This window comes from Rhinolophus ferrumequinum, chromosome 6 (assembly GCF_004115265.2).
Source record: "Rhinolophus ferrumequinum isolate MPI-CBG mRhiFer1 chromosome 6, mRhiFer1_v1.p, whole genome shotgun sequence".
Taxonomy (NCBI): Eukaryota; Metazoa; Chordata; class Mammalia; order Chiroptera; family Rhinolophidae; genus Rhinolophus; species Rhinolophus ferrumequinum.
Window position 1 is genome coordinate 71,240,832 of NC_046289.1, and position 14,820 is coordinate 71,255,651.

The following is a 14,820-nucleotide window of genomic DNA, read 5'->3' on the forward strand; positions in this document are numbered from 1 at the left end:
TACAACATTATTGATTATGTTCCCCAAATTAATTTTCAAAACCCTGTGGCCATCTTGTGGTTACCGACTGTTTTCTAATCCCCTCACCTTCCCCCTTATTCCCACGCCCCCGCCCATCTAGCAACCCTCAGTTTTTCCTCTATGTCTCCAAAATTGTTTCTGATTAGTTCATTCACTTATTCTTTTCTTTAGATTCTGCATATAAGTGAGATCATATGGTATTTGTGTTTCTCTGTCTGACTTATTTCACTTAACATAATGTTCTCTAGGTCCACCCATGTTGTTGCAAATGGTAAGATTTCTTTCTTCTTTATGGCTGCGTAATACTCCATTGTATAAATGTACCACAGTTTCTTAATCCAGTCATCTACCGATGGGCATTTCAGTTGTTTCCATGTCTTGGCTATTGTGTATAGTGCTGCAATAAACATAGGAGTGCATAAAGATTTTTGAATTGGAGTTTTGATTTCTTCGGATAGATACCTAGGGGTGGAATTACTGGATCATAAGGTAGTTCCATTTTCAGATTTTTGAGATACCTCCATACTGTTTTCGATAGTGGCTGCACCAATCTGCAATCCCACCAACAGTGCACAAGGGTTCCCTTTTCTCCACATCCTTGCCAGCACTTGTTGTTTGTTGATTTATTGATGATAGCCATTTTGACTGGGGTGAGGTGGTATCTCATTGTGGTTTTTACTTGCATTTCTCTGATGGTTAGTGAGGTTGAGCATTTTTTCATATGTCTGTTTGCCATCTGTATGTCCTTTTTAGAGAAATGTCTCTTCATGTCCGCTGCCCATTTTTTAATTGGGTTGTTTTTTTGGAGTTGAGTTGAGTGAGTTTTTTATAAATTTGTGATATTAATCCCTTATCAGATATATAATTGGCAAATATCTTTTCCCATTCAGTAGGTTCCCTTTTTGTTTTATTGATGGTTTCTTTTGCTGTGAAAAACCTTTTTAGTTTGATGTAATCCCACGTTTACTTTTCCTCTTACTTCCCTTGTGCGAGGAGATATATCAGTAAAAATCTTACTCTGAGTAATGTCTGTGAAGTTTCTTCCTATATTTTCTTCTAGGTATTTTATGGTTCCAGATCTTACATTTAAGTCTTTAAGCCATTTTGAATTTATTTTTGTATATGGTGTAAGGAGGTGGTCCAGCTTCATTTTTTTGCATGTGTCTGTCCAGGTTTCCTTACTGGGAAAAATTTATAATTTTAGACAATCTTAGAGCTAAAATCATGAACCAGGCTGTAATGTGGTGTTAGTAAGGTAGCACTAAATGAGACAAATAAAGATTTCTATTCCTGGGGTTTTACATTCTAATGCATGGCAACAGACAAGAAAGAAACACAACAGAGAGTGACTATTTGATAGTAATGATTGCTATGATAAAAATATAACAGAGTGACATACTGGAAACAGATGGGGGAGAAGACTGTCGTTTTAGGTGATCTGGGCAGGGGGAGCTTTTAGAGGTGACATTTCAACTGAGATTTGAATGTTTAGAATAAGCCTACTATGTGAAGATTGGAAGGAAGAGCTGGTAAAAGGCGATGAAGCAGGAAGCGTGGGATGTTGTACTGAGAAGCAGAAAGGAGGAGAAAGAAGCAGAAAGGCCAGTGTGGTAAGATAGTAGTGGACAAATGGAAAAAAAAAAGTATAAGGCATGATAGAGGCCAGATATAAAGGCCAGATATAAACCAAATGGCAATTGGTCTTCACTCTATTTGAGATATTGTAAGCAGAGGAGTACCATTGCATGACCTACATTTTAAGAATATCATTCTGGTTACTAGTAAAGAATGGGTTATAGAAGGCAAAGAGTGAAAGCAAGGAGACCAGTTAGGGAGCATTTGAAGTACTATGGTATAAACAAGAGATGACGATAGGTTATACTAAGAGGTAGAACAGTAGATGAAGGAAATAATTTATACCAAGGCTATATTTTGGTGAAATAGTCAAGAGGACTTGTTTATAGTCTGGATATGAGAGGTGAGAAAGCAAGAATAACTCTTGGGACTTTGAATGGCATAACTCAGTGGATGGTTTTTTACAAAGCTGAGGATAAGTAGGAAAGGTAAGATTGGAAGTTAGACCTTATGCTTTAAACCTAATTGGTTCCCCAGTGAAGTCCTGTTCCCCTTCCTCAATAAAATATTTAAAAATAATAATAATAAAATACATAAATAAAAGGTATTTATTTTTGAATAATATATTAATATGTTTCAATAATAATTTGTACAATGAGAATTCTCCTTCCCATCTCAGTCCACATATGTCCATTTCTCCCCATGTCTCACAACAGAAAGTTGATATTAATTTCTATTGTGTCCTTCAAGAAATTATATCTATTTATAAGCAAACATGAATATATTCTTGGTTATATTTCTTAAAATATAATTGATATACATTAAAATGCACAGGTAAGTGTTGGACGTGGTAACTTCTGTCAAATATATGCGCTCAAGGAACCACTATCCCAAGCAAAATGTATAATATTGCCATCACTCCAGGAAGTGGGTTTGTGATCCTTATCATCCTCCCCCGCAACCAACACCAGAGTGAACAACCACTTTCCAAAAATAGATTAGTTTTACTTTTCATTTGGATTTTATCAAAATAGAATCATGTAATATGTATTCTATTTTATCTGGCTTTTAAACTCAACGTTATAATTTTGAGATTCACACATGTTGTTGCATTATCTGCAGCTGTTACTTTTAATTACTGAATAATGTTCATATATATATACATATATATATAATTCAAATATTTTATTTTGCTAATACAAACAGAACTGTAATGAATACACACACACATACATGTATATACATACACAATTATCTTTATATATATATATATCTTTGCATATAAATATATGTCTTTGTGTGTGTATGTATATATGCACATACATATCTTTGTATGTATATGCATATTTTTGTATGTGTCTCTACACACACACACATAATCTTTGTATATATGTATTACTATTTCTGTAGAATAGATTGAATAGATTCCCAGATGTGTAACTCCTGTGATCAAAGGGTTTACACATTTCACATTTTGATAATTATTGTCAAATGTCCTCTAACATGACTCATAATTCACACACCCAGAGTGTCTTTTCCCCCCACTCTCTCAATAATCTGATAGGTGAATTGGTTTTTATTATTAAGTTTATTAGGGTGACATTGGGTAGTAAAAGTACATAGGTTTCCACGCAATGTGATATATAGATGATATATTACAGAATTGTACCTGAAATCTATGTAACTTTGCTAACAATTGTCACCCCAATAAACGTTAATTTAAAAAAAAGTGTATAGGTTTCAAGTGTCCATCTCTTTCTTTCTTTTTTTTTTAATTTTATTTTTTAAATTTACTGGGGTAACAATTGTTAGTAAAATTACATAGATTTCAGGTGTGCAATTCTGTATCACATCATCCATAAATCACACTGTGTGTTCACCACCCAGAGTCAGCTCCCCTTCCATCACCATACATTTGATCCCCCTCACCCTCATCCCCCCCCCCCCAACCCCCTTACCCTCTGGTAACCACCAAATTACGTTCCCCAGATTAATTTTCAAACCCGTGGCCATCCTGTGGTCACCGACTGCCCTCCAATCCCCTCACCCTCCTCCCCACCCCCCACCCCTCCCGCCCATCTAGCAACCCTCAGTTTTTCCTCTTTGTCTCCAAAACTGTTTCTGATTAGTTCATTTCTATAATATATCATCTATATATTGCACTGTGTGTTCACCACCACCCACCTTCTTTATCAGGCTCTTACGGTCTGATCCACTGAGAGGGGCACTGAGAAGCGGTGAGACAACTGAGTCAATTACATGGAAGGGTGTAGTATCAAGGATAGAAGCTCCTGGGGGCTCTGAATAAAACACTTTCTTTCCCTTCTGAGGTTTGCTGAGGCAAGTTCATGCCTGTTCTGCAGGGCAGTGGGAGAGCGCTCTGCCTGAACATAGGATCATATGTCTTGGGCCGTTTCCCTGATGACTGATGAGGTTGTGCATCTTTCCATGAGCTGACCAATGATTTGTATATCTTCTTTTCTGAAGTATATTTTCAAATCTTTGGCCTATTTTTTACTTGGAGAGAAAACAAGATTAAGAGATTCCAAATTTTCCTCCCACTGTGTGATTTTCTTATTAATTTAATACTGGTATATTTTGATGAGAAGTAATTTTTAAAAATTTAAGGTTAATTTATCACTCTTTATGTTTATAGCTTCTTTTGTGCTATCTAAGAAATGATTGCTTATCCCAGGTATGTGAGAAAACATATTCTTCTATGTTTTCTTCTAGAAGCTTTATATTTCTAACTATTACACTTAGATCCTATGATTCAACTCAAATGAACTGTATCTGTACAGTGAGATAGGGATCCAAGTTCATTATTTTCCATATGAATATTCAGTTGCTTTAGTTTCATTTGTTTAAAACTGTTTCTGCAGTGAATTATACTGGCATCTTTGATAAAAATCAAGTTACCATTTATGTGAGTCTGTTCCTGCACAGACTCACATAAATATTATTTTGGTCAATCAGTCTATTTGTTTATCCTTACCATCAATACCACACTGTCTTGGTTGCTGTAGTTTTATAACAAACCTTGAAACCAGATAGAAGTCCTCTAATTCTTCTTCATTTTCTTTTGTTATTCTGTATCAGATGAAAGCAGCCTTACAGTTATGCAAAAACAAATATTTAAACGATAAGTATTGTATTTCCTGAAATAAACTGAGTATTGAGGACAAGTTGTTCCAGAATCATCAACTCTGAAACATGTCGTAGTAAAACTATAGAACTTTAAATGTAAAAATTTCTATGGACCTCCAAACAAACAAAAAAAATTACCTGCAAGTGTTTTTTCCTTTCAGGTTAACATCAGACTTCTTTCAATAGCAACATAGAAAGTTGGTTTAAAAAGTAGAGCAATATTTTCAAAGAACTTACAGAAACTATACTACGAGGATTTTATATTAAGCCAAGCTGTCAAGTCTCAAGTCAGTTTTAAGATGCGCTAACCAAGAAACTCCTAGGCATCAGCTTTTCCTGTTTAATGCACTACAGGACATATTATTATAGCTGTAATTAAATCATTGAAGTAGAAGCAGTAGAAGCAGTATAAAAGTAAAATTAAGATAATTTTCAGCACAATAGCATGAGTTGAAGAAGAGAAAAAAAAGTATGTACTAATTTTATCATGGCTCATAATATGTACCTAATAGATTTACCTAAGAATTCCAGAAATTATTTTATTATATAAGACATAAATATAAACTGTAGAAATGTGCTTTCTAATGTGGTAGCCACCAGCCAAATGTGACTATTAAGCACTTGACATTGGCTATGAACTGAAGGAATAAATTTTAAATTTAATTAATTTAAGTAGCTACCGTGTTGGATAGCATATCTCCAAGTAATGCGAGAACCTTAATTCATTTAACTTAAATAATATTCTAATTTATTTGCTATTTTTCATGCTAACCTTTCTCTTTTTTTTGGTGTTCTCAAGAGTCCCCAAGCCTGTAACAGCCTTGGGGAGAAATAACCTTTTGATGTATAAAAACCAATAAAATTTTGGTGTTATATCTGTGGCAATAACCTGTTAAAACTGATAACCACCAAAGTTAAAAGTAAATCAATATCCTCAGCATCTTCTAGAAAAACATAAAGACTTCAGTACATTTAACTCCAATCACACTAAGTCTTGACTTAAATGTTGTTTTCATGTTCTTACTTTTTCTAAACTTCAGAGCTTTGTTTGTTGTTGTTGATAGTTCATACAGTAGATGTTTATTTATGTTTACCCACATACTTGCCATTCTTTTTCTCTGTCATCTCAAACCTCCCAGCTGTGATCACTTTCTTGTTTCAAGTATATCTTTTAAAAAATCGTAGTTGATTGTCTGCTAGTAACAGTTTATTTCTGTTTTCCTAAGGATGTTTTTATATTATTTTCAGAATTGATGATGATTTTCTCCTTGAACATTGATCACACTTTTTTATTGGTTTACATTTTTGCTGTTAAAGTCAGCTGTTAGTTACCCTAACTGCCTTTCCCTTGAGGGTAATCTCTGCTTTTTCTTCTTTTTTTCTTTTTTCTTTTTTAGTTTCAGGTGTATAAAACAATGTAATAGTTAGACATTTATACCCCTCACAAAGTGATAACCCCTCCCAATCTACTACCCTTCTGACATTGTATATAGCTGTTATAATACCATCGACTATCTTTCCTATGCTGTACTCCACATCCCGTGACTATATATATGTGTGTGTGTGTGTGTATATATATATATATATATATATATATATATATATATATATATATATATATATATTTGATTATAGTTGACACTCAATATTATTCAACTTCAGCTTCAGGTGTATAGCACAGTGGTCATGCATCTACACAGTCTATGAAGTGGTCTCCTTAATAAGTCCAGTACCCACCTGGCACCCTACATAATCTTTAACATTATTGATTATATTCCCCATACTGTATTTCGTATTCCTGTGGCTATATTGTGACTACTAATTTGTACTCTCTAATCCCTTTACCTTCTCCCCCATCCCCAATCCCCTCCCATCTAGCAAGCATCAGTTCCCCCCCCATATCTCTGAGTCTATTTCTGTTTTGTTTGTTTATTTATTTTGTTCTTTAGATTCCACATGCATATAAGTGAGATCATGTGATATTTGTCTTTCTCAGTCTGACTTATTTCACTTCAGATGCTTTCAACATCTGCTCAGTTGTCTTTATTGATCTGCAGTTCCATTATGATGTGTGCATTTTTTAAAAATTTATCCTACAGATATTTTGATGGGATTCCTGAGAATGGAGATTGGTGTCTTTTATTAGTTTGGGAAATTTTCCAACATTATCTCTTCAAATATTGCCTCTGCCAAATTTTGTCTATCCTCTCCTTCTGAAATGACGATGGGGTATATGTTAGAACTTCTCATTCAGTTCTCAATGTCTCTTAACCTCTCTTCATTCTTTCTATTCCATTTTTGTCTCTGCCCTACATGGTTGATAATTTCCTCATTTCTATATTTTAAGTTACTATTTCTCTCTGGATGTGTCTAATTTTCAATTAAACACATTGAATTTTCATTCTGAATCCGAAGTTCTCTTTTTCTTATAATTTTCCTGTTCATTTTTATAGTATCCTTCTCCTTATTCATATTTCCTACTCTTTTTTTATTTCTCCCAAAATACTAAATATACTTAATTTATATTTTGTAGATCTGTTGTGATTCTTTCTGTTGTTTTCTGTTCTCACAGAGCCTTGCTTTCTTGGTGTTCATTGATGTTTGACTGTAAGCTCTTATTTCTTCAAAGTTTATCTATAGAATACTTTGAGTTCTAGAATAAAGGATATTTGTGTTTTCTGCTTTTAGGAGGCATTACAACTCTAGAACCAGAAACTGTGAACAAAATTATCAGCTAGCAGTGATTCAGAATATTCAATAGTGTAAATTCAAACTCAAAAAATATATGAGCCCACTTATATTAATAGTTTATAATCCTTTTTCTCTTTTTAGCCTTTTGGATAGTGCATTTTTAAAAATCCTTGACCCTGAAAATATATTCTTTGAGACCTCAGCCTGGTGTATAATATATCCTTGGGTGAGCTGGGCTTTATCTCCTAAGCATCTCAGTTTTTACCACCAGCACTTGTGGCCTTGAAAACAAAACACAAGTCCTCACAGTAAAAGCGGATTTCTCTGGGTTCCGAATTTCATTTGATTTTTAGATTCTCAGTATTCTACACTATCTTTTTTTTTTTTGCCAGCTCATTAAAGTATTTCAAAAAATGTTTATTCATGTGTATTTGTGTTTAGTGAGAGGTTCAGTAAAGCTATCTAATGTGCCACCTGATCGAAAAGGAATGCAACTCTATAGTTTCTACGTTGTCAAGGCATGTAGCTGCTCATACTGTTCATGACAATCTCCATATTAATTTCAGTCTTAGATTTAGTTTAGATTTACTAGTCAGTGCCCATTCTAGTTTCTCTGTCTCCATATAATTGAAGTTTGTTCTGATAGTTTCTTCAAAAGGATTCTTAGAAACAAAATTCCACAATTTTTGTTTAATGTTCAAAATTGTTTCTAACTTTTTAATTTAAATGCCAGTTTTGCTAGACATAAAATCTGAGATTTACACTTTTCTGAAGAATTTTGTACCTTTTGTTCCACCTCACCTGCATTTACTTAGTGATAGTTCATTATATTGTGTAGCAATTCAAGGTAGGCAAACTAGCCTGCTGCCAATGGATCTGCGTGGGTAAGACTTCACAAACTTTGTTAAAGAAAAACCCCAATCCCTGAGGAAAAGGAGATTGCCGGTAATATTTTGGAATTTTTCATATACTTCATATATTTTTAATTTTTAATGAACATATTTTAATAAAAATTACAAGAAAACTTTATTTTTGTTTGCATAATAAAGATGTTTTTTTTACCAGCTGTAATAGTAAAGTCCATCTTGTTAATACTGAGATTAGGAAAATGCTATTAGATGAGTGGAACTTGAATTTTAAAATCTCAGGCAGATCAGTGAGTAATTGAAAGTATACTCATTATCTGGAGCTAAAGATACTAACTTACTCAATTCAGATATTGCTGATATTGAAAACAGAAGTTCAACAGCAGGTTGGGAGGGAAGGAGAAATAGAAGAGACTGAAAGAAAAAAAGATTAAAAGACATTTAGAAGTAACGGAGAAGAAATAGGGAAGAGTTACGTGGGGAGAAACAGTCTACCCACATAACTGAGAGCACTGGGTTATTTAGAGACATTAGTGCACATGAAAAGATTATATAGGAGATTAATACCTATTATATCCCTGTTCATTGTCGAAGGCAGAATTTCAAAATCTTGGCACTATTGACATTTGGAGCCAGATAATTTAGGGGATGGAGATAGCTGGGGCATGTTTGACAGCATCCCTGGCTTCTATAGTATACAAAATGCCAATTGTATTCCCCTGTTGTGACTGCCAAAAATATCACCAGACATTGCTAAATGTCCCCGAGAGGCTGAAATTGCCCCCAGTTGAGAACTACCGATCTAAGCCTTTATACCAATTATGTCCTCCATGAATCAAAGTAGATCACTGCTCACCAGCATGACAAAAGTTCCCACTTCTCTATCAATATTAATTCCAGATAGTGTTTCTAATTAAGCAATTCTTCATTACACTACTATTTTTGATGTTTTTTTCCTCCTTATTCCTAGCTTCAATATTTCTGCAAATATACTTCTGTAGTAGCAATATACTGGTGTTTGAAGAGCATATTAAGTCAGCAGTCTCTTTCTCAAGAGCATTAATCTTAGCTAAATGAAGGATAAACGACAAATGAATAGAAGTCTGGCTGGTTCGGATACAGAGAAATAACAATAAGCTGATATAAAATCTAGAAACATAACTCGTTTTTATTATGTATATGTATATCTTGTATGTTAGATTTTTTTCATATTATGTGATAAACTATTAGAGAAGTCTACTGTTTTATTCATTCCAGGCATGAGAAATCAACTCAAAATTTAGGAATCATAATTTCAGTCAATGTATTTGGCTCTTAGAAAAGAAGTCACTGTAATATTGAAGATGAAAGAGGGTTATCATAGGGAAAATTTTCCAAAGAAAAGAACAAACTTTATGCACTATGATTCCATTGTATGTATCTGAGGTGCACTCGGTCTGGCACAAGTTACCTCCTCAATTAATAAATGGAATATAGATAAAGAGTAACCCTGGGATTATTTTCATAACTCATTCACATATGTTTATTTCTGATGCTGAAGGAATCTACTATAATATATATATATATAATATATATATAATATATGATTAAATCATATATATATATATATATGATTAAAGCTGAAAGCACACCAAGTGCTCTCACCCTTTGATGGATAGACACCCTCACTTTGAAACTAAAAAATTAATTTAAGTAAACAAATTTGTATGAACTCAAATATTCTAATCTATCTTTTACATTCTGGAACATAGTTAGTAGTTGGGATCTTAGTGTCAGGGAATAGTAAACTGATCACTAATAAATAATTCACTAGAGGATTATGGGAACCAATATATCTAAGTCTCTTCCGTATGTACTAAAAAATGGTTTAATGGTAAAGAACTCTGAATTAAAGTGCTAACTAAAGCAGCACCCTACTAATTTAATGTTAACATGAGAGGCATAATCGACAAATACAGAAAATACACAAAAATGGCAAAGTGATAATAGTCTTTTAAAAATCACACAGCTAGATGACCATTAATCCCAGTCAACCTAGAATCCCTTCTTCCAAGTCTGCTGTCACTCTGGAAGATGTTAAGTAGAGACTAGCTATAAAAGCCACTAGTTGACTGGAACTTCCTCTGGAAAGAGAGGGGTCTCTTGTAATACGCAAACTACACTCTGCAGTGAATTCATAAATTTTGTTTCCAGGATGTGACAAAAGCATGAGTTCTGTCACCAACAATGTAGAGTGGCTACCAACTGAAGTATCACTTGAAATAGCTTATATAAATGAATCCTCAGTTTCCATCACTAACTCTGGCAAGAGAAAGAGATAAGGACAAAAATAATCTATTTTTACAGTCCCAGGAAGATGGTTTACCAAACACCATCCCACTGGGCTAAGATTGAAACATGACAACAATATTTACTTTGATCACTTAAAGCTACTCATATTCATATGCTGGCCATTTACTTCTTCATATTCATAGTGGACATGTCTCCCAGGTCTTACTTATTTTATTATTTCTCAACACACATTCTCCTTACAGTCAAAACCTCTCCAGAATAGTCACTCAATAAACAATTACTAAAAGTGTGTATTTCAGTTGACCATTATTATGTCATAAATTCTAATTGTGATCTGGCAGAAATTGCAGAGAGGGTGTGAGTACATTTATTTCCATCTCAATTTCTTTGTTTTTTCACCAATTTAAAAAAGAAAAACCTACCGGGATTTTAAGAACTCAGATGAAAGGAGACAGTGAAATCAGCATTATTACCACTGCAAATGCTTCCTACTCCAGGACAATGACCCTCAGAAGGACTGTTGAATATACCATTTATCTTTCACTTTTCTTTACATAAAATATTTCTATTGACCAACTTCCTCATGGCTGTCTTCACTTCCTTGTTTCGCAATGTGTAAATGATAGGATTAAGCAAAGGGAATATCACAGTATGGAATACAGATACCACTTTATCTAGGGAAAAAGAGTCAAACGGGCGAGCATAAATGTAGATGGATGGGCCAAACATTAGTATCACAATGGTCATGTGGGAATAGCACGTGGACATAGCCCGGCTGGTACTCTTACCTGAGCCTGAATGTTTCTTGAGCATGGCCAGGAGGAAGGCATAAGACATTAGGAGAGCAATGAAACACACCACAGAGATAAGACCACTGCTAAAGATCATCACTAACTCCTCTGGGAAGGTGTTGGCACAGGCAATCCGGACAACCTGTGTGATGTCACAGAAGTAATTGTCTAACTCATTGGGCCCACAGAAGGGAAGTTGAACAATGACAGCCACCTGTATTATAGAATGAATGAAGCCCCCTATCCAGGAGAGAGCAACCAGAATACAGCAGAGATGTCGATTCATGATGGTAGCATAGTGGAGGGGGCGGCAGATAGCAGCATAGCGGTCAAAGGCCATTACTGTGAGCAAGAACATCTCCGAGGCTCCAACAAAGTGCAAGAAGAAGAGTTGTGCAATGCACCCGCCAAAAGAAATGATCTTCCTTTCCACAAGGAAGTCTATGAGCATTTTAGGGGCTGTGATGGAGGAATACCAAATGTCAAGGAAGGCCAGATTAGCCAAGAGGAAATACATGGGTGAGGTCAGATGGGGGTCAAGCCTAATGGTGCAAATAATAAGAATATTTCCTGGAAGAATGAGCAAATAGAAGGATAGAAATATAACAAATAGGACTAGTTGCACCTCCCGAGTGTGGGATAGGCCAGTCAGAACAAATTCTGTCACTCTGGTATAATTTGCATGTTCCATATCTTCACTTTTTTTCTTAATATGGCTATGAAAAATAAAGAAATTATAATTACTCGAAATAGCTTTTAACTAGAGTTATATTACTGCTTTCAAAAATCATCAGATGTTCTCTGTCATTAAGAGATTGCATTAGGATATGTTTGGTTGTCCCATTTTATGTCTAATAAACCAAGATAGGGAAAGAGTAAGTGATGACCTGAAAATTAGAAACATTAAAACCATATGAAGTGTGTCACATCTGAAACCAAAATTTCAACTTTTTAATGTTATTAATTTCTATTTTTTATGCAACTCAGCAATGTACTAATCCTCCCGCCAAACATTTACCTTAGTAAGCAATGTGTGTGCTGCTTCTGAGTTTAGCCAAATTTTAGACTGATAGTAAGAGATGCAGCCTGTTCTTTCTAGATTGTTTAGTTGTTGCTGAGAAATCTAACCAACTTGGAAATTTAGTCTTCTAATCTAATATCCAGTATGCTGATCTGGGAGTATTTTAGTTTTAATTTATCAAAGAAATCCCAGGGCTTCATGTATAGTGAACAGACATGTTTTTCCCTTAACCAAAGCCTACACAGCTTAATTCTTGGTAATAGGTAAGCAACAATGGTAACAGGTATACAACAATGCAGGGCCCTATATGAAAATTCTTCTGGCTGTGACCAGATCCCATTACTCCACTGACCATGGATTTTACTCACTGTTTCAGGAAGGCAGGAAGAGGACAGTGATCTGAGAAATGGGTTTGCATGCCACCCCAGCTGACACAGTCTCCATTTCAAGGTGAAAGTGGTAATAAGATTATTGCTAAAATTTTGCTTAAGACATGATATTGAACCTAACTCTACTAGATAGAACAAAACCCTCAAATAAAAATAAGGTAATCATTCACTCTACTAAATATGCTTCCTCTTTTAAGTAATGTAAAAACTGCCACACCGAAGTATTTCTTGTAAGCAACAGCCAATACTAAAGAGTTGCTTCTAGTCTACTGATGCACAATTTTATAATATTGCTTCTCCTCAGGAGGTAAGCATAGGGAAAAAAAAGTTAAGGTTTTATAAAACCAAATAGATTTGATGGTGTCCAATAGTATACTATTGACTGAAGTAATCCAGCGTTTCTTCCTTGGAAACTACTGACTCAGTTTGTGCATACTTTTAACAAACATAGACGTGTAACTTCCAAATCTAATATGTTATTAAAGCATGTATGAGTATCAAAGAATGGCTGGATCATTAAAGTAGGCACACTAAAAAAAAAAGACCTGTGTGTACCAGGAATATGACACAAGAGGCAGAAAAACAAAAACATTCATAAAATTCATTACTGTGGGACTATTTAGTAAATGGGTAAATATTCCCATACTTACGAATAGTCCAGCGTGGGCCTCAGTTAGTTCATCGTGTTACGTAAAACAAGGAAATTTAAAATTCAATTCAGAAAGATTTTAATTGAAAGAAAGATAATGCTGCCAGTTTTTAATCCTCAACTTTCTTAAAAACGTGATTTTTTATCCAGAATGACATAGTTCCTAGGATTCCAGAAATCAATAGTTTTATTGTACTTACCTGAAGAGGGCACCCCACAGCCTCCATAACTAAACACACAGCAGGTATATAATTGTAAACTCACAGCCTACTGCTCATTTACTGATGTGTAAACTATGAGTTTCCAACAATCCAAAATATCTCTACCAAAAGCATCTAGAACATTATAATTACTCAGTTCATTTGGATATTTTTCTATTATGCTATATCCATCTGTCCTTTTTGAATAAATAGAAGTGATTAAATTATTTGTTCTTAATAAAATAATTGTCCTGAAATTGTGACTGAAAGTAGAAGAATATTTCAATGCAGTAAATACTATTATAAGACCCTAAACTTTTTTGTTTTCATGGAGATACTGATATGATAATTCTGATCACCTTTCTTCCTCTGTCCTGTTCTATACCCATCCCATGAAAGAGGAAGAGAAAAAGGCTAATACAGAAAGAAAATACAGAAAGAAAAAAATCTAGGCAAATGTGAGTTGATGTCATGGAAAGACAAACACACTTTGGTTATTATGGAATAGAAAAGATCATTTTACCAAAATAAGTGTCAAAGAGATTTGCTTTTGTACCTCAATGTCCAAGATATAATGTAAAATTAGAAGCTAGTAAGATGTGCTTGCATTAAGAACCATAACTTACCTGATTTATTCCTTAGGAAAAAAATACAGAGCATTCTTCCATTCTCACTCCTTGCTGAATGCCTCTCTCCTCTACTCCTCACCACCATTGAGTTAAAAAGGGACACATTACTGGAACACCTCAGTCCAATAGTTAGCCAACCAAACTCCATGTTTCTCAAGCCAATAACTCAGCCACTACTCATAACACACACACACACACACACACACACACACACACACACACCATGACACTAAACCATGTCACTTCCTCACTGAAGGACTAACCAACACATATATTCTCTACATGAACATGAACATGGTCTGAAATACCGTTAAACCCACAACAATTGTGACCTTGGCCTGCATTTGTAATTTAATGCATGTCAGAACAAAACTTTACAATGGTATGGAAAACTCTATCCGAAAACATATAGCTTCTGTGTCACTTTTATAAATTATTTGTTTATTCAACAAATATTTAGGGAGTATCTACTATGTGCTAACTGCTGAGAACACAACAATGACCAAAAGAAGACTCAGTTTCTGCCCCCACTGAACTTCCATTTTAGAA

The 14,820-nt window shown here is 34.5% G+C and overlaps 1 protein-coding gene across 1 annotated transcript; it reads right to left on the minus strand.

Annotated features, from left to right (window-relative positions):
- Window positions 1–11,042: 11,042 nt before the first annotated feature.
- On the minus strand, window positions 11,043–12,163 carry LOC117023832 (olfactory receptor 4M1). Its single transcript, XM_033109027.1, has one exon. It carries the CDS (start codon window positions 12,072–12,074, stop codon window positions 11,133–11,135), a length of 942 nt encoding a protein of 313 aa, XP_032964918.1. The 5' UTR covers window positions 12,075–12,163; the 3' UTR covers window positions 11,043–11,132.
- Between the last annotated feature and the right edge of the window lie 2,657 nt (window positions 12,164–14,820).